General features: G+C 39.2%; 1 protein-coding gene across 8 annotated transcripts; it reads left to right on the forward strand.

The window, feature by feature from the left end:
• The first annotated feature begins 1,126 nt into the window (after nucleotides 1-1,126).
• On the forward strand, nucleotides 1,127-17,291 carry LOC111841527 (uncharacterized). Of its 8 annotated transcripts, XR_011993974.1 has the most exons (14): nucleotides 1,127-1,182; nucleotides 2,129-2,222; nucleotides 2,302-2,442; nucleotides 2,513-2,658; nucleotides 2,924-3,060; nucleotides 3,230-3,323; nucleotides 3,414-3,746; nucleotides 3,836-4,013; nucleotides 4,153-4,277; nucleotides 4,365-4,496; nucleotides 7,464-7,540; nucleotides 15,693-16,673; nucleotides 16,767-16,919; nucleotides 17,199-17,291. XR_011993974.1 is itself a non-coding variant. In XM_072718494.1 (12 exons), the coding sequence occupies exons 2-12, from the start codon at nucleotides 2,138-2,140 to the stop codon at nucleotides 15,712-15,714; spliced, it is 1,470 nt and encodes a 489-aa protein (XP_072574595.1). In that variant the 5' UTR covers nucleotides 1,127-1,182; nucleotides 2,129-2,137; the 3' UTR covers nucleotides 15,715-16,699. The 8 variants fall into 8 exon arrangements, 7 of the variants coding, with proteins under 7 accessions (XP_072574595.1, XP_072574592.1, XP_072574593.1 ...); XM_072718494.1 differs by lacking the exons at nucleotides 16,767-16,919; nucleotides 17,199-17,291 and having other exon boundaries at nucleotides 15,693-16,699; XM_072718491.1 differs by lacking the exons at nucleotides 15,693-16,673; nucleotides 16,767-16,919; nucleotides 17,199-17,291 and having other exon boundaries at nucleotides 7,464-8,237.
• The last annotated feature ends 3,297 nt before the right edge of the window (nucleotides 17,292-20,588 follow it).

Genomic DNA, 20,588 nt, shown 5'->3' on the forward strand with positions numbered 1-20,588 from the left:
TTTCTCAGAAACTTGAGTGTGCTACGCGAACAAGCGGAAGCCAGAGCAAAACGCGTGCAAGTTTTATATGGTTGTAGCATATCAAGTCTATAAAGTAAATTAAAGTATAAAAGCCTATAAAGTAAATATTGGTAATCAAATAAATTCGTTTTGTCATTCAAAGTAGGTCTAATAAGATTTTTTTTCATTTCACGTAACGTAAAATTTTATTTTAGAGACGTGCTGCATCAACAGAAAAAAATTGAGGAATTTAAAACGTGTCTGTATATTCTTTAGGCTATTAAACCCACTGATTCCTTTATTTTTAAGCCTATTTTTGTGTGGAATGCCATTTCCAAACCTGTCCGTTGTTGCCGATAGGTTGCTTAAAAATAAATATTTTCTGTTCTGACTGGCAATGTTGCCGTTGCTCATATTTCTTTATGACATAAGGCTTCGGTTTAAGGTGACATTTGTTAGGCATGCAGATTATTTGTTCCTCTTTTAAATTGGAGCGAGCGTGGAGCGATTTTAGTGGAGCGAGGAGCGGTGTTGAGCGGAGCGGCTTAGTGCTAATTCGAGCGGAGGAGCGGGCGGAGCCAACAGCCTCGTGAGCGAGGAGCGGAAATTCTCACCGCTCCGCTCCGCTCACATGCTCTGGTTTGAACTAGAGAATGAAAATAAATAAATGATATTTTTAAAAAAATCAGACTGACAGTCTCAAAAAAGCTCTTTATTTGGAAACCTCATTTTTCAGAACAGAAATATTTCAATCGATCTAAATTCTTATTTGTTATATCTGGATACGAGGGTGAATAAGCGCATCAGCGAGGTGCAGAGCGAACGCTCAACATGCAAAAACAAATGACGTCAGCGGACAGCGTCTGGTGCTGAAATTCCAATAGTCTCTAAAACACAAGTTGTCACTCAAACAACGGACATAGGCGTCATATTATTGTGAAAATTAAAACACTTCTTTCAAACAGGCCAGACATCCAACAAATTAGCCATTGTTTTGGTTGTGGCCCGCCATGTAATGGCTTGGAAAAAATCTGGCCCGAGGCCAAACTTAATTGCCGACCCCTGTTTTATAGTGTTCCAATCAGAAAACACTGGCTAGAATTAGTTAATTGAAACTCCTCCCATTCATGAGGCGGGGACAGACAAGTCAAGACAAGTTCTGAGGCTTGTGAAATTACAGAGGTAAAGAATTCATATGTCGATTGGTTTTTGCTTTCATGAATAAGTATGTACAGTTTGTTGTGAAATTTGATGCATGTTAATTGTTTTAACAGTATTACCTTCCTAGTTTAAATACTTAATTGTTAACGTATTTCTCTTTTTGGCGCCATTTTACGATTCTGAAGAACACACGAGGTAAATGTATTAAAATATAGAACACGTACTGTTCATTTTTATATCAGCTTCATATATGTTGTCATGAATTTTTTTCGACCCGTTTTCACCATAACTTAAATGACGCAAGTAATCCAACATTAATTAATAGTATTACAATTCCAGTACTTGTACGAGTCTTTATTTTATATCTAGAACGTTTTCGTGGCTTCTTTTATAGCTTGGCTAAGTACATTTCTCTAGCCAACACCGCTGAAGCAGACATGAAAACAGGGTAAAAACCGGGGTTCCATTTTAACGAATGTGTTACGAGTAATACATTTAACTGGCATACACTTAAAACCTTTTAGCGTGACATGGTTCGGTACAGTGGCAGACTGACCGGTTGGAAGTCCTGTGTGCTGGTTGCGAACGTCTGTGCAAGAGCCGTTTATATAACTTAATATAAGTTAAAACAGAAATCTTCGATACCATTGTTCATTCCAAATGCTGATAAACTATAGACTGTAATCATCACATGACGCAATAAAAATACTACATTATTAAACAGGACTGTCGGTGTGAATCGCGGTAAGCGCGATTCATTAATGTAGATAACGTCGCCATTATCCGCTTTTCTTTCTGCACGCTCCTACAAGGCGCGTTGTTACAAGATCAGCCTCACCTTTTTCACAAAACGAATCCACAAAGCTCTAAAGAGTTTTTTAATGTTGTGCATACACATTATTTATTTTAAACACAAGTTTAAAATAAACTTGCTCCTTTTGTGCGATTTTTACTGTTTCTCATTCAGGTGTAAGACATGCTTGTTAAAGTTCAGTTTTGGAACTCCAAAAAATTCATCAAGCTTCAAGATGGATTTACATATGTGGACTTCATAAATAAAGGTAAGTTTCATATCTGATTTGAGTTCTTTGCTGTAGTGCTTTTTTCATGCTTGGAGTAATTTTCATTCTTCATTTTTAGTTCACAATAAATTTGGACTGCCTTCAGGGACAGCTCTTCGTATTTATGATGACACTGACACAGAGATTGAGGAGGACATTTTGCATGAATTACTTAAGGCAAAACCTGACATGATGTTAACAGTCAGAGACAACAATACTGGTAGGTTTGGTTCTCTTCTCTTTTATTTTGTCATATCCTCATCTCTTAGAATGCTTATTTTTCCTTCCAGAATTGGAGATGTTACCTCCAGGAAGCAGCTCCTGCACTGATACTTTGTCCATATCTAGCCGTTCATCAAGTGACTTAGACCAAACACCAGAGCGTCCGGCCAAGAGGTCCAAAAAGTTAGAAGATCCGGCAACTGCCGCCAAAGAGGTTTTTAATTTTATTTCTGCATTGCAATTGCATTTGCATTTTTTGTAATCCTACAGCATCAAAACATAAATGTCATTGTCTTGCTCTATTTGTTAGCATTGTCATATTTTGCCATACGGTCATATCATGTGCCCTTTAGTTAAAACATTGGTCTCTCTCTACCTTTGTATAAGTTACTTAAAGTCTATATTGTTAATCACATCTAATCAGTTTTACTGAATTTAAATACTGAATTCAGGACTCATGTATTTGAGTTGTTTTGAAGGTTGTCCTTGCTGCCTTAAACCACAAAGCCGGTGGCGATGCCGTACTTGCTGATTACAGATCCAAAAACACTCTGACAAGTGAAACAAGGCGTGTTCTTGTCAACATACTGGTTGGACACATGGTAGAGATGCATGGGTAAGTCCATTTATTTTTCCCCTATGTTATTTGATCTCAATTTAACCTTAATATTCCCTATACTTTGCATAATTATGCAGTCAGGCAGTATTTGGGATGTACCAGCTGTTGATCTTAAAAATACTGGCTAAACACACCTTTCTTTTGAAATCCTTTCAATCATTTTAAGGCGGATTCCTACACGGAACCAAAGAGAGCAGTATGCCCTTGGTATTGTGATACTTTTCCCAGCATTGCGAGATCCATACTCAAAGAAAGGCTATGTGAGTGTACTTGTTTTTGAACTCTGTTGTGTATTTTGCTTTTACTGTGATCACAGTGATAAGTGAATCTTTTATTTCTTAATTGTGCAGGAGCATTTCAATGATGTTGACAGCGGAACTGGCTACCTTGCCTGGCGACTAAAGACAGTGCAGAGGAATACATCTCATCGTGCTGCTAAGGGTGATGCAGCTAGCTCTGACCTGGGTGGACCTTGCTTGAAGAGATCCATCAACCCTGAAGAGCACCTTGATGAAGACGCAGTGAGAGAGGCCATTGCCTTGCTTTGCCATACCTCTGAAGAAGGTCAGATCTTCTTTAAGATGAAGGAAACGTTCCATCACAGACATGGACTTGTCCATGACCCAGATAAAACCATGGATATTCTGAAAATATTTCCCCGGTTTTTAGACACCAAAGGACTGGTAGGTTTATCCAGTGATTGGCATAATGTGAAAATAATAATGTGAAATTAACCAATGGTCCTGATATGCATGTTTTTGGTGTTTTAAAGGTTAACCAAGACTTCAGACTCCTCTTCAATCCTGAAACGGCTAATAAATTGCTGGAAAAGTGGGACACTGTATTCAAGCCAGGAATCATTGAGGAAGCCATGGGCTTGACTTTAACTCCTGCTGTGCGTTCCCTCATCTCATCAGCAGGAAAACAGACAATCGGTGAAGACCATTGCAGTAAGTTGTATTTCCATATACTATTACCTTATTATATCAGAAACAAAGATTTTAGTATTTTTAGTTATAAGACCTGTGTAGCAACAAATGTATATGATGGGTTAAGGCTAATTCATTAATTCATCTTTGTTATTGTCAGAATGGGACAGTAACTTGGCCACTCTGCTTTTGCTCGTTCATCTCCTTCCACCTCAACCGGGAGGCAAGAGAGCTGCCAAAATCAGTGCTGCTGATGCTGCTGATCGCCTTGTTGTGTATCATAAGGTAATGATGTGTGTAAACTGTTTTTGTAGATCCCATGTTCTTAGTAGGCCTAGTTGATTCATGTAATGCTTCCTTGTTTCTTTATAGTTTTGCAACAGCATTGATGAACATGTTCAGCAAAGAGAAGGACGGCAGCCATACCTCCTTGCTGTAGGAAGAAGCCAAGACCAGATTGACAACTTTTATGTAGTCCTTGACAAAAATCTCATCCCCTGTCAGGTGGTTGGTTCCCTTAGTGCTTTCGACGAGCTTTTTAATTTAACATATGACAATGCACTCTTAAACTTCTACACTTTCATTCAAACAACCATCTACAAAATTGATGTAGGCAAGACAAGAGAGTCCCCAAGAGTAAAAGAGCTTCGCGCTAAACTACTGAATGATTAATATTTGTAAAGCAGCTGAGTATGCCATCTTGTTTTAAATGCAAAGCATTATATACATCTAATCAGTCACTAATTTCACATTTAAGGTTTGAGCATGCCTTTTATCCCTCTGTAAAATTCAAGTTAATTTGTGGACAAGAAACATGTATAAAACAATTTAGCACTTATTCTGGATTTAGAAAACATTTAGACACTAGTCATCCATCCCAGTACATCCCTGAAAGCACTGTGAATGAAAATAGACATTTATCTTCCAAAGACAATACATCAGAGACACCATGTACTTTATGTGATGAGTCTGTATTAGATACTGAGAATCTTGAGAACAGTGGGTCTGGTTTTTCACCAGGTCATGGGAAAAACATGTGTGCAGATATTGTTGCAAAACTACAAGGAAGTGGTGCTTCCAGTACACTGTTAGCCCGGATTTAGTTTCTACTTACATATTAAAGCATTATATACTAAAAAAAAAAAGTTTGATGATATCACTTCATAATTTTAAGTATATTCTACTAATTTGTTGGCATAGTCCAATGTGCAAATAATTTGAAGTACAATAAGCTTAAATTGAAAAGTTATTGAACAGACCACACCTCTTCTTCCCAATTGTGACAACTGTCTATTAACAGAGTAATGAGCAGTTGCTCAAGGTATCAGTGTGTGTGTGTTTTCCTTATTTCAACAGTCTATATTGCAGCCTGCTCTTACACAGACATATAATACAAAACAAAAACAGTCCAAAACTGATTTCAGCCACGCACTGAGTCGAAGTTTTCTGTCGTTGTTACGGTTGTGTGGATTCAAGCACTGCTGGCGAGGAACTGGAAGGTGAGTTTAACTCCCTCAGTTGTAAAAACTTCATTTAAACTTTCGCCATTTCGACGGACATTTCTAGACAGTGGCTAATTTACCTGGCTGTGTAATGTATATTTAGCTAACTGTGGGGAGGAAGGGGTTTTGGGGCAGCGGTGGAAACAATTTTTTTTACATTTACCGGTTCGTTGGCTTATTTTTATCCACAACTAATCAATACCTAATGCTAGATCACTTTCTTACGCTAGTTGCTGATCGCGTGCGGTACAAACAAACTCCCTTTAGGCTTTCACCTGGCCGGCTGCAAGCGGTGTTTTTTCTCAAGAAAATAGCGGGAGTTTTACGCGGCTGTTTTACGCGGTTTACCACGGCCTATTGTATAATCTGGTAAGTTCCTTTAAGACAACATAAGCGAATATGTATCTTAAGATGTGTATGTGACTTAAAATGCCCTATATTAAAGCTAATTCGCCGTAAACTAGCAAAATAATAAATGTGATGTCAGTGTTCAGACTTTTCCAGTCTGTTAGGTTTCATGAGGTAAATGTTGTTAATGTTTGCTCATTTGCAGGGAAAATAAAGAGAAATTCTTAGAGTTAAGTCTAAAGACACCGATTAAATAATGGTTTGGAAGTGCAAGTATTGTCCTTTTAGCTGTGAAAAAAGAGCACAATTATTTAAGCATTACAGGCTAAAACACGGAGGTTATACCAGAACCGAGCCTTTTCCTTGTTTAAATCATTAAATGCACTAAAAGTTCACCTGTCCCGCATTCACACAAAAACTCCCGATCAGCAACAAAGTACAGATATACCAACTAAGTTTAGTTGTCTGTCGTGTGGATTTACAGAGTCTTGTTCAGAGAGTGACTTTTTCACTCACCTGCATCGTGTACATCTAAAAGTAAATCATAAAGTCAGATGCCCTTATGAAGACTGTAATTTTGAAAGCAGTGTTTACTCCACCTTCAAAGCACACAAGAGTAAAGTACACAAACAACAGATCTCAAAGAGGTTTAAATCAGAAATTGTTGGTGACAATATTATAAGCCATGACAGTAATGCTTCACAAGAGCAGATGTCAGATGCTGATTATATTGAGGACACAGAAGAGTTGAATGAGGTAACTGAATGTGATCTGCACAATTTAGAAAAACAGCTTGAGCACAACTTGGCATCTTTACTACTAAAGATGCACACTGTTTTGCACATACCAGAGAGTGCAGTGCAAGATGTGATAGAGCAGCTCTGTCAAATCAATAAGCTCTCACAACCACTTGTACAACACAAAGTCAGGGGCATATTAAACAAATATTGTGCTGACATGGATGAGACTGTTATTAAAGAGATTATCAGTGCTTTGTCAGAAAGTAACATGATGACACATTGTTCCAAAGATGGACCTTTAGGAACTGCCAAAAAAAGAGCAGCCTATGTGCGTAGAGAGTTTCCACTGGTAAATCCAATTGAATATGTTGTGGAGAAAGGCAAAAAAACTCTTGCATATGTTCCCATTGTTCCTATGCTACAGAAGTTGCTTAACAAAACTGATGTTTTAGACAAAGCTATGTCAGGAGAAGTACATGTCCCTCAGGAATTCAGATCATATGCTGATGGGCAATACTTTACTGAAAATCCATGTCTTGCAAAAGATGAGTTCACAATTGCTCTTGTACTTTACATTGATGACTTTGAAGTCGCCAATCCTCTTGGAACATCAAAGCTTAAACACAAGATGTGTGCAGTATACTGGGTTATTGCAAACATACCTTCAAAATATCGGTCAACCCTCAGCTCTATCCAACTTGCTCTACTGTGCAATACCTCCACAGTCAAGGAGTGTGGTTATGCAAAAGTTTTCCAACCTCTGATCTATGATCTAAAATTATTGGAGCAGAATGGTGTTTACCTGGAGCAACTAGGTGCAAGTGTGAAAGGTACAGTCTTGTATGTTGCAGCTGACAATCTTGCTGCCCACTCTCTTGCAGGTTTCCTGGAGAGTTTTACTGTCGACAAGTTCTGCAGATTCTGTTTGGCAAGCAGTAGAGACACTCAACAACAAGAGGTATGTTCTGGTTTCTTTCAACTCCGAGACAAAGAGTCCCATGACAGGCAGGTGCAGGATATCAGAGAGGACCCTGGAATGACTCGAGCTTATGGTGTGAAAGGAGCATGTCCTTTAACTGAGAATCTTGAGCACTTTCATGTGGTCAGCGGGTACCCATGCGGGCACCCATGCGGGCACTTCATATTGCACTCATCTAACTTTTAGCACTGCCTATAGTCTCCCTTACTTTGACTAATTGCATTTATTTCCACCACCTTCTCCTGGGTTGTGCTACCTGGAGCTTTCAATCTATCAAGATGTCCAGCACACCCTGCAACATGTGACGTCGCCACTGCCAATGACGACCGTGCATCCAGCTCGCCGTTCTGCCAGTGTCATCTTCCTTGTATGACCCGCTCCCTGCCTTCTGGCTGCCTGGCGATTGGAGGAAGTGTTGGCACCGGCTTGTCATCTCCCCCCTGCTCCCCGTTTGTGTTTCAGACTAAACTGTATTTGACTCTCCCTGCCGGCCCCTGGAGGATGGGCTCCCCCTTTGAGTCTGGTCCCTCCCAAGGTTTCTTCCTTCTAGGGAGTTTTTCCTTGCCACTGTCGCCTATGGCTTACTCACTGGGGGCTTTGGGTGGGGATGCTGTAAAGCGCTTTGGGACAATGTAATGTTGTGATAATGCGCTATACAAAAATAAATTTGTTGTTGTTGTTGTTGTACCCTCCTTACATCTTGCATGATATTTTGGAAGGTATTGTTCCAGTTGAATTGTCCCTGTGCCTTACAGACCTGATAGGCAAGACTTATTTTACCCTAGATATGCTGAATCAGGCCATCAGGTGTTTTAAGTACTCATTTAGTGACAAAACAGATCGACCTCAGGTTATTGGAAAGGGATTTTCCAGTAATAGGACCATTGGTGGAAATGGCCATGAGAACTGGTGTCTCATAAGGCTCCTTCCATTTCTCATTGGTCACTGTGTCCCTGAGGGTGACAACACTTGGGAAATTCTCATGCTGCTCAAAGATATTACTGAGCTAGCTGTAGCACCAAAGCATACAGAAGAGACACTTAACTTTCTGGACTGTAAGATAGCAGAGCACAGGCGCTTACTGCAGTCAACATTTCCAGAGTTTCGTTTAAGGCCAAAACATCACTTTGTGGAACATTATCCTCAGCTGGTAAGGAAATTTGGTCCCCTGTCTGAGGTTTGGACAATGCGGTTCGAGGGGAAGCATAAATTCTTTAACCCTATGGAGTGCACCAGGGGCCCCTTGCATGGGGGGCATTTCTTCCCTCTTTGGAATAATTACCTTATAACTTCAGATATAAAAGTCACAGATACATGCCTGATACCTAAAATCAAAGTTGACCCCTTTACAATTGATTGTAGGAAGTTCAATAACGAAATGAATAACCTGTGTATAATTTATGGACATGCGAATATAACAAAAACAGCTGGAAAAATACAAAATCTGTCTTTGTGTCTTGGATTTTTGTAAATATTTCAAAAACTACATGATGGAATAGGTCCAATTTAAAAAATCTGGTTCCCAAACTTGTTTTCTACATGTGTGCCCAATTTCATATCATTTGATGCAGCCCAACAGGTTTTACGGAGGAAAGAGCAAATGGTGCAACTGGGAGCTTTTCCTATCCAAAACCTAACCTAAACTAATCTGAAACTTATCCAAAATGGCAATAGTGTAACTAGCAGTGTTTTTTGGGGTAGCAACTTTCTTTCTAAATGCATTACCACTTATAGGTCATAAGTAACAATTTGTCACACATCATCACCACACATTTGTAGGAAAATCTATATTTTATTCACACGACTTGTGCCAAACTTATCCAAAACCTATCCAAACTGGCCACAGTGTAACTAGCAGTGTTTTTTGGGGTAGCGTCTTTCTTTCTAAATGCATTACCACTTATGGGTCATAAGTAACATTTTGTCACGCAAAATCACCACACATTTGTAGGAAAATCTATATTTTATTCACACGACTTGTGCCAAACCTATCCAAAACCTATCCAAAATGGCCGCAGTGTAACTAGCAGTGTTTTGGGATAGCGTCTTTCTTTCTAAATGCATTACCACTTATGGGTCATAAGAAACATTTTGTTTCTAACCATAACCCTGCATAACTGTGCCCAAACAAAGCCCGACAAGTGCCCCGCATAACTGCCCAGCAAACAAGGGACATCCAGAGGACGTCCTTAGGTCGTCCGCAATACGTCCCTTTTTTGGGGATGTCCTAAGGACGTCCTTAGGACGACCGTGTTATTATGAACACTAAAGAAATCCTTCAAAAGCAAGTTGTTGTGACAGTTTCCAGGAATAGCATTTTAAATAAATAATTTTACCTGAAGTACTTCCTTTTATTAATGTTCCATCAGGATGTCCAGAACTCGTCCTTTGAGGACGATTTCCAGACCAAAAGAGGACATCCTGAGGACGACCTAAGGACGACCATGTTACTATGAACAAAAAAGAAATCCTTCAAAAGCAAGTTATTGTGACAGCTTCCAGGAATAGCATTTTAAATAAATAATTTAATAAAAGGAAGTACTTCAGATAAATGTTCCATCAGGATGTCCAGAACTCGTCCTTTGAGGACGATTTCCGGACCAAAAGAGGACATCCTGAGGACGACCTAAGGACGACCGTGTTACTATGAACAATTAAAGAAATCATTCAAAAGCAAGTTGTTGTGACAGCTTCCAGAATAGCATTTTAAATAAATAATTTTATCTGAAGTAAAAGTATCTTATATTAATGTTCCATCAGGATGTCCAAAACTCGTCCTTTGAGGACGTCCTAAGGATGACCCAAGGAAGTCCGTGTTACTATGAAAAATATAGTAACAAAAAGAGGTCGCACGGTTTTATGTAACGGTTTATTCACTTGATTTTTATTCTTTTTTTTTGTGGTCTAGCTCTCTAACAATTATAGAACTATAGCAGTGAAGCCCGTTCTTCTGTGCCACTATGAAAAGTAAAGAAATCTTTCAGAAACAATTTATTATGACAGCCCGCAGGAACGGTATTTATAAATATATAAAAACTGACTGGATATGCATGGCTGTCGAGTGAATTGCATGCTACATGCTAGTGAATTGCAGTCAGATTCAAACTTAGGCCAGCTGCGTTTTTGTACTTGATGCCATGGAGACGCTTTTTGCGGCTCGCGCTCCCTCGCTCACCCTCACGCGCAGTTCAAAGCACTGTCACGGGTAAGACGCGACACTCTTCTTTGTGCATAAAACTTTAATAAAATCCTCTAAGTATCATATTAACGTGTATAAAGTGATAAAATACGATGGGGTGAAACACATTTAGGCGTAATCCTACATTATTTTTTAGTGTCATTGGTATTAAACCGATTAAATCAACATTTAAAATTCCTGTCAGAACGAGCTAACGGTATTGCTATGAATTTTCTAGGAAGAGTTGAGGAGATATCTATCGCCTGTGCTGACAGTTTTAATTAGCAGTAATGAAGTAATCAATGGATTGGGATCAAACATTCCATAAATTCTTTTGTTACAGGGCACAGGTTCTTAAGTAAGGAAGCAATATCCGGCCATCGATACTGATGACTCAGAATGAAATGTTCACAAGAAGACCTTTAAAATGTGTTGTTTTAATATTTATGTTGTATTTTTCTTAATGCCATTTGTTAAATTAGAAACTTAAAGAAAATTTCTAATGTTCTTACAATAAAAATATATATTTCAACGAATTTTTTAAAAAAAATTCAAAGAAGGTCAAAGCTGAAGGATATCCTGTGGCTGTCCTCTGGACATCCTAATGGAACATTAATAAACAGAGAAATACTTAAGACAAAATTATATCTATTTAAATGCTATTCCAGCAAGCTGTCATAATGAATTGTTTTTGAAGGATTTCATTACTTTTCATGGAAGAATGAATGAAAGTTACATTATATAGAACTATAGACACCCAAAGTGCTTTATAGATGCAATAGGGAGCCACTTCAGCCACCTCCACTGTGTAGCACCCACCTGGATGATGTGACATCAGCCATTCTGCCCCATTACGCTCACCACACAGTAGCTAAGGTGGTGAAGGAGCAGGAGAGAATTTACCAGTTAGATAAATGGGATGATTAGGAGGCCAGATTTGATAAGCCACCTTAGGTAACATTTGATAAGGCAACAGTGGGCAATTTTAGCCAGAACATCAGGGTACCAACCCTACTGTTTGGAAAGATGCCCAGGGATCTTTTATAACCTGGGACAGTCAGGACCTCGGTTTTATGTCTATCTGAAGGACGGCAACACTTTACGGTACAGTGTCCCCATCACTGCACTGAGACATTGGGATCCACACAGACCACAGTATGGGGTAACCTGTTGGCCACAGCAGCACGTCAGTAACATGGTCATCCTAAGAATGTACCCAATAAAGGACATTGAGCTGGCCCTCCAAAGGACATCCTCAGGCTGTCCCTTGTTTATTTCCCTAGTATTACTGGTAAAATGTCAAATATTAATTATTCAGAAAAAGGGATTTACGTGGGCTTAATGCCCATAATATGTTCACACAATATGTCCTTAAAATGTTCCCGGAAAGTCCATAATATGTTCTCGGAATGTCCATAACTGGTCCTGAAAATGTCCTTAAAAGGTCCATAACTGGTCCTCTAGACGTCCTTAGGACGTCCCTAAAAGTCATCCTAAGGACGTAAAAAAAACTTTCCATCAGGATATCCTAAGGACGTCCTTTGAGGACAAGATCCGGACCAAAAGAGGACGTCCTATGGACGACTTGCTGTTTCAGTGTTTGCTGGTGTGCCCAAGCAAAGCCCGACAAGTGCCCCGCATAACTTTGCCCAAACAAAGCCGACAAGTGCCCCGCATAACTTTGCCCAAACAAAGCCGACAAGTACCGTACATAATGTTGCCCAAACAAACCCGACAAGTACTGTACATAACTTTGCTCAAACAAGGCCGACAAGTGCCCCGCATAACTTTGCCCAAACAAAGCCCCGCGTAACTTTGCCCAAGTGAAAGCCAAAAGCGCTGCATTACTTTGCACACTTCAAAGCTTGACAAAGGCGATGCGGAACTTTTCCCAATGTACCACAATACAAGTGTTACCAAAGCAAATGTTAATTGTAATTTGCTGACTCACGGAATTATAAAAATCTATAGAATAAAAGAGTAAAATGTAAACTGTAAATAAATGTACTTATATCGAGCGTTGCATCCTCTCCGCGCAAAAAAGCGTCCTCCTCCATCGAATCAATGGATAAAAGCGACACTTTCTTCCCCCGAACCACTCTTCAAAATCATCTTCTGTGCTTTCTCAACAGTGAAAGTCATCCGAGCCATTTTTCTTCAGTCAAAAAAGTTGTTGTCCGAAAATAACTGGGTAAACTCACGGAGACTACGTGCGCAATGCGTAATCGAGACACTCCCACAAATACTGCACCTGCAGATAATAAGTTGCGCATTCATGTCCCCAGCGCGAAAAACAATGCCCAATCAGCACATCCCATACCATTTTGCAAACCTTAGACACACCTCTATTGGATGAAGCAAATGACACTGTAATTTGATGTTCATGTAAAAAGTTTATTATGGTGAAACATAACCATGGGCAAAGGTTCAGTGCGTAAAAAAAAATGTGCTAGCAGGGAAGCAGAGCATATATCTGAAAAAATACTTGACAATGAAGGATTACAGTGATTGATTTATGTACATAAGAGATCAAGCTTTCAAACGAGGGTAACTTTGTCATTTTATTCATTGGTTTTCTTCTAAAACTCCGAAGATGAAAAACATTGCACGAATGTACAGAATGCCGACTGACATTTTTCCGCGATAAGTGAGCAAGCTATTTGAGAGCATTACAGTCATATTTATGGAAAAATGCGTGTTTTTTCTTAATACTGTGACGGTTTATGAAGTATTGGCCGTGAAAGAAATAGTTTGAAGTGCTTAGTTTTCATTTTATTAACACTTATATTTTACTTCCTGACACTCGACCCGTTTAAAGATGGCTACCATGGTCATTTTATTTTTACTTGTTACAAAAAAACCATGGCACAAAAATTGCGCAACTTTCTACAGATATTATCTGAAAGGTTTTTTGTAGTGTAACAAGCCGTTTTTGGTTTATTTGATACATTTGTTTCTTTTATTGAACGTCATTTTTTTTTGTTATTGAAAATCCGGACGTATGCATCCGAACCACTAGGCGGCGACAGTGAAAGAGTTAAGAGGGTAATTCGCACTGCTCAGAACTTTAAAAATGTTGCCATGACACTTGCTACAAAACACCAGAAGGCAGTCAGTTAACCATCTCGATTGTAGCTCATTTTTCAGACCATCAGTTGAGATGTCAAAGGTTACTCCAGTTTTGCTTGCCACCTTCCCTCACAGTGTGCAGACAGCAATTGCTCAAAACTTTACAACACCAGAGTCGGTGCTTGAAGCGGCATCTGTCAGTGTAGATGGAATCAAGTATCATCCAGGCATGATACTGTCTTCTGGGTCATGCTCTGGTCTCCCTGCATTCTTCCAGATTCACAAGATTGTTGCAGTTAATGTAGAGATTCTATTTGTCTGTCACAAATTGGCCGCATGGTACAGGGAGCATTTGAGATCTTACCAACTTCATTGTGATAGTGTTACTTCTATGTGTGTGTTGAAGATGTCAGATTTCAATGATGTCCTCCCATTATCAGTAGGGGTGCACCGATCGATCGGCGCACCGATCGATCGGCCTCGATCACGTTAATTTGAGGGGATCAGAAATCGACCATATTCCCATGAGATCCACCGATCTTAGTTATATGCTTTTAACTCTTTGGGGTCGAGTATGTCGTCGACGACATCGCGTACTTTTCGCGTCTATTTCAGTTTATAAGTATCTCGCTGAAATCTTAATGTATAATCATGAAAAAAACGCTGGCTAAATCCGTAATCTGTCGTCTTTTCAAAACGTCCATTGTCGGAAGTATTAAAGTTTTTTTAATTAGGTTAATTCGGCAAAAAAGTAAACCATGTCATCTTACTTTGTTTTACCTGCATCGGGGGCGTGTAGTATCGCTCTCACCCGAAGATCGCTATTCACATTCTAAATAGCCGCATTAGCGCGTATTCAAATCGCATTCGCATGGTAATTTGATTAACAGCGCAACGGTGAAACGCGATCCAGATACATCCCCTTCAGCGCCATAAAAGGGGGTTGGGGACGTGGCCAGGTGACAATGGCTCATTCATACACATGAAAGTTGCTACATATTCAATGAAAGGAGCCAGAAATAGTTACATGAGTTAGGTTTTTCTTATTTATTTATCCAAATTAATGTTGCATCTACACCATTTAGTCATCTTCATGTAGCCAAGACTTTGGTGATCAGATATCTGGGATCAAAACAAACTGCCAGCATTGCTTACTATGTACTTTTATAATGTTTCTGCAAGTGTTCCAAACTGCATTTTGCAATGTCTATACTTTGATGTCAAATTTCAAACTTAACAAAAATCTGACATATTTACAATATATATTAAAATAAAGATGAGTGTAATGGCAAAACAAATATATAAGAAATAATTTATTTGCCATGAATTAAGTGTGATGAAATGTGTGATCATGCCCCAGTCAGTGAAAGTGTGTTTCCTACCCCTAGGCCCCAGAGGGTTAAATCAGCCTTTTCACCCATTCCCGAGAGAGGTGCAGTGCAGGCTGCCTCCCTCCCTATTTTATGGACAAGTGTGTCATAACAGCTATATATATATATATTTTTTACAAAATTAGAGAAATTAAAGTCTGGAAGAAAAAATATGATTTTGTACTTCAAACAGCAATGCTCATTTATATGTTCATTTATATTTGAGGACACTACCTCATGTTTTGTGAGTATTCATATCAATTTACTCAATAAAAATGGAAACATTGAAGTAACTGTCTTTTAGTTATGAAAGAAACAAGATCGGCAAAAAAAAATCGAGATCGGCAGGTAAGGTTGCCTAAGGATCGGTGATCGTTGATCGGCCAGAAAACTGCAATCGGTGCACCCCTAATTATCAGCATACATGGTACAAGGAGAGCTTATGGTGACACTGAGACGATTTGTAATTTGCTAAACAGCTGTCTGTCTTTTTTTTTTTCTTTTCATTTTTCAGATGGCCATGGAACAGAAATTAACAATGCGGGTTATCGTCTCCGAGGGTGATATAAGAAAGATGACAATGAACCCTCGACCATACATACTTGAAGATTTTATTAGCTGGCTCAAAGGCACTCTCCAAACAAACTACAATTTTACCTTACAATACCAAGATCCTGAATTTAACAATGAATTATGCAACCTCACAGACTTGTCTGAGCTCCCAGATAAACCAACGGTCAAAATCATCCCTATTATTGAGCTTGTACCAGTCCCTGGAGGTTCTGAATTATGTAGTCATACAGGCAGCCAAGCAGACACCGAGATCCTGTCCATCTCTTTGGATAGAAGTTCTCAGTGGCCAGAGGTATTTGAAATTCCAAAATTTAAAGTCGATGTAGAGTATAGACTACGCCAAGGTAACCTGCAATATCTCAGGGATGCAACCTTTCTTAAAGTCACAAAAGAACTAAAGCATGACATACTCGAGAAATTGGCTGAGACCATATATGCATTTAAAGCATACCCAACGAAGGAAGATTTTGAGACTGTTGCTAAGGCTTTAGTGCAAACACACCCATGCCTTAAAGAAACCGGGTCACCCTCTGGCTGGAACGGTTGGAAGAATAGCCTTAAGTTCAAAATGGGTAATTATAGAACCAAAATGCGGCAGCTGGGTCGACTTGATGTTACTGTCAATGGTGGCAAGCGAGGAAGTGACACTACAAATGGCGATCCTCCAAACACACAGATCAAGAAGCCAAAGAAAGGGGAAATAAATTTCCTGCCTGATTTTCCAGAGGGGATGAATGACCAAAACATGGAAGTAGCTCGTGAGGTTATGATCAATGAAATGATGAAGACAAAGCCAAAGGAATCCCTGGTTAAGAAAGAGATGGATGTGACGTTTGCTCTTCGCAGAAAGGAGATTGTCAATGAGAAGCCTGCCATTAGCCAGTTGGTGCATCGTTGGCCAGCTCTTTTTACAGAAAATCAGGTTTGTGTTAAGTGTCTACATATCATGTAGTGTTGAGTGTGTCAGATTAAAACAGTGTGAACATTGACTGATGCATTGTTTGCCATGTTTCAGGTTTATTATGAATTTGGCAGAGTGGTAGGGAAAAATCTCAGGGAAAACTTCTTGGATGCACTTGACAATTTGTCTCCAAGCCTCATGGCCCTCTTCAAAAAGAAGAAAGGCCTTACTGGTCAGCTTTTGGCTGAACTTTTATGCCAGACAAAGGTAAGTTAACATATCTACATCAGTCCTGTTTTCCTATGAAGCTTTTCCTCCTTATCCTTTTTGTTTCTTGTCTAATTTTTCTCTCCCCCCTCTTTGCTCTTCTCTATTTCTCCCTCTTCTATTCATTTTCTACACCTTTTTTTTACCTCTGCATTTTCTATTCTCATAATTTTATCTCCTATTTCCATTACATTTTTTCCTAATCTCTTCTTGTAATTTCTTGTAAATTACAGTCAGTATCCTTATAAAGTGTTTTATTCAATGTCCACTATCGTCTAGACAACTGAGCCAACAGACGTCAGATGCCTTTGTCTTCGGGGACTGCCGGTCACCTTGGGCAATGATCTTCTGCTTTCTTCAAGACCTGCTTTGTAAGCAAATTCATTTTTCATAAATGTTGCAGATGCATATGAGGGGCCGTGCAAGCACACACACACACACACACACACATACATACATTCTCCTCTCACACACACACACACACACACACACATACATTCTCCTCTCACACACACACACACACACACACATTCTCTTCTCACACACACACATTCTCTTCTCACACACACACACACACATTCTCCTCTCTCACACACACACACACATTCTCTTCTCACACACATAAATTCTCCTCACACACACACATCCTTCTCCTATCCTCCTCTCCTCTGAGAGGAGAATGTGTGTGTGTGTGTGTGAATGTGAGAGGAGAATATGTGTGAGTGCCAGAATGAAATATGGCTTGCACGGCCCCTCATAAATGCATGTTCTTTGTTTTTATTTTATTTTTAAACCATTAATCCGGACTACTATGTGCTACAGATTTATTCAGTTTTTCAGACTTGGAGTTTTTTTTATTTATTTTTACCATTAAATTGTCTGTATGTTTAATCAGTGGCATGAAATTAACTGAAAAAACTTGGCTGAAAAAATTTGGGTTCAGTTAACATTAAATATGTTGCTGTAATTGTACAGTGAAAAGGAAGCTGAACAAGCCAGGCCTCATATCTTGTATGAACAGAGTGTCTTTTACTAATACTGTATGTCAGTTTCTTCTTAGGGTATTTGTATTGTTAACATTTCGAAAATGTTTGTGCGAACTAACACACGATTGTACATTTGTTTCTCTGTAAGGACACAGCTGACAATGACTTGTACAGGCAAACTCCAGTGGGATTGCTTTTCATCGGTGAAGAGAACCTTAAGCTGAACCCATCGAAAGTGGGAATCATCTTGGAAGGGAATGTGGTGATGGATGATCTGGCCAACCTTCCTCAGGCCTTCTGTGTCCTTTTTGGACTGATATATGCCCTGCACCTGGACTATCCCAGATACATGAAAAACACTTTTTGCTTTGTTCAGCAGGTGATGTTTAACCTGGGTAAAAGTGAGCTGCCACCCAAAATTCAGACTCTGAAAAACCAACTTGCAGTGTAAAGAGGTGTTGTTACACTATTTCTCCAGATAGGAGAAAGATTGTTTGTTCTTTTAGAAAAGGGACTTGTTTGCACTGTTATGCCCTTTTTGTATATCATGTTATTGGATTGGCACTGATATATCTAGTTTCATTCAGATTAACAAACCCAAAACTGAGGAAAATCAGTTTGCAGTGTTAAGTGCTGTTCTAACTCATTGCACTACTGCTCCAGAAACCAGGTGCCTAATTTTTTTTGTTGTTCTTTTAGGAAAATGTTGTTTCACTGTTATGCACTTTTTTCTATTTATGTAATTGGATTGGCACTGATACTGTATGTCTGGTTTTGATTCAGATTAACAAACCAAAAACTGAGGAAAATCAGTTTGCAGTGTTAAGTGCTGTTCTAACTCATTGCACTAGTACTGCCCCAGAAACCAGGTGCCTAATTTTTTTTTTTTTGTTCTTTTAGGAAAATGTTGTTTCACTGTTATGCACTTTTTTTCTATTTATGTAATTGGATTGGCACTGATATGTCTTTTGATTCAGATTAACAAACCAAAAACTGAGGAAAATCAGTTTGCAGTGTTAAGTGGTGTTCTGAATCGTTGCACCTGATACCAGGTGCCTAGTTTTATGTCGTGCTTTTAGAAAAACAATCTGTTGTGTATGTTCACAATAAAGCATTTTACCCCTAACCGGGGTGTTTTCAACAAATGTTTCATCTGATTTCTTGACCTGAATAAGTATTTATAATGCACCAGATTAAAAACTGAAATAATAATTTAATGATAATAACTGAACTGAATAAGTAAGCTACAACTAGGTATTTGGTACATTATACTTAAGATATTAAGTGTATTAATTGTGCAAAGAAGTTAACTTGGCAAAACATGTCGAGTTAAATCGATTTTGAATTGAGTGTAATGTACTTAACATTTTCAGTTAAATGAACTTAGGTTTTCATTACAAATTACTTCTTTTTTTAAGGCAACCGGTTTCCTCAAATTTTTTAAGTAAATTCAACTTATCCGGGTTTACAGTGTAATGTAGTATCATCAATTGTTTGTGATCTAGAGGAATTGGTAACTGAGATACACTCTGAGATTCAGCACAGAGTACTCTGTGCTTTTCCTGTGAACGATTCTTTAAAGTCAGAAGTAGAACATAGTTTAAATGATTTTGAAAACCCCTTTGCTTCTTTCAATACAGATTCTAAAAGAAATAGATACTTTACTGAAAAATGGGGAATAGTTCAGCCTGTGGAAGTAGTTTTAGGTGTTAGGTATGATAGTAGATGGAACAAAAGAATGGCCACTTATTGGCAGGTGCCTGTAAATGATACATTTATATACATTCCTGTTTTAGAGAGTTTGAAATTCATGTTCAGAAACCCAGAGATTTGTAATATGACCAAAGCAGACATTGCATCCATTCCAAATTTATACAAAGACTTCAGGGATGGAAGTTATTGTAAAACCCACCCACTGTTCTCTCGATGCTCAGATTCTGTCAGGGTCAGCCTCCCGCTGTGGTCCTTTCGTGCCCCTTCCCCGTTTGACCAGCAGGTGGTGCTGGTCATTCCGTCCTTCACGTCAGTCCTTGTTCTCCCCTGTCTCCTGTCTGGTCTCGTGGCTCAATGTATTTAGCATGTGCTGTCTGTTTGCCCCTCGGTCCTGAGTTCCCTCTTGTCTTGTGTTCGAATCCCACCTCCTCTGTCTTTGTATTTAGCTCCCTGGTTTTTTCCTTTGTGCTTGTTAAACCCTGGTGTCTGATTTAGTAATCTGTTTTGGTTTTGTTTCTTGTTCCCCTGCCTGTGTTATTCCTATGTACTCCCCTAGTGTTGATATATGCATTCTTGGTTAGTTCTTAGTTTCCCTGATTAGTAGTGTCTTTGAGTTAATTGGTTTCACCTGTGTCCTGTTTACCTAGTCTTTGTTAATCAGCCTCACCTGCCCTGTGTTAGTCATTACCCCGTGTATATTAGTTCCTGCCTTTGTTCTGTTCCCCGCTGGTTCATCGTGTCTAAACTCTTGTTCATCGCGTCGTGTCTGGTTTTCCTTTGAGTGTAGTTTACCTAGTTTTAGTTTTCCTTGTGTGTATTTAGTCTAGTTAATTCCTCCCTGTTTTAGTTTTGACCCCTCGTGGTCCCTTTGGTTTTGGTTAGTCGTTTGTAGTGTTTTCTGTTTTCTGTAATAAATCCCCTTGTCCTTGGAGCCGCAAGTGGGTCGTCAGCCCTTTTTCGTGCACCATGC

This window comes from Paramormyrops kingsleyae, chromosome 12, assembly GCF_048594095.1.
Source record: "Paramormyrops kingsleyae isolate MSU_618 chromosome 12, PKINGS_0.4, whole genome shotgun sequence".
Classification (NCBI taxonomy): Eukaryota; Metazoa; Chordata; class Actinopteri; order Osteoglossiformes; family Mormyridae; genus Paramormyrops; species Paramormyrops kingsleyae.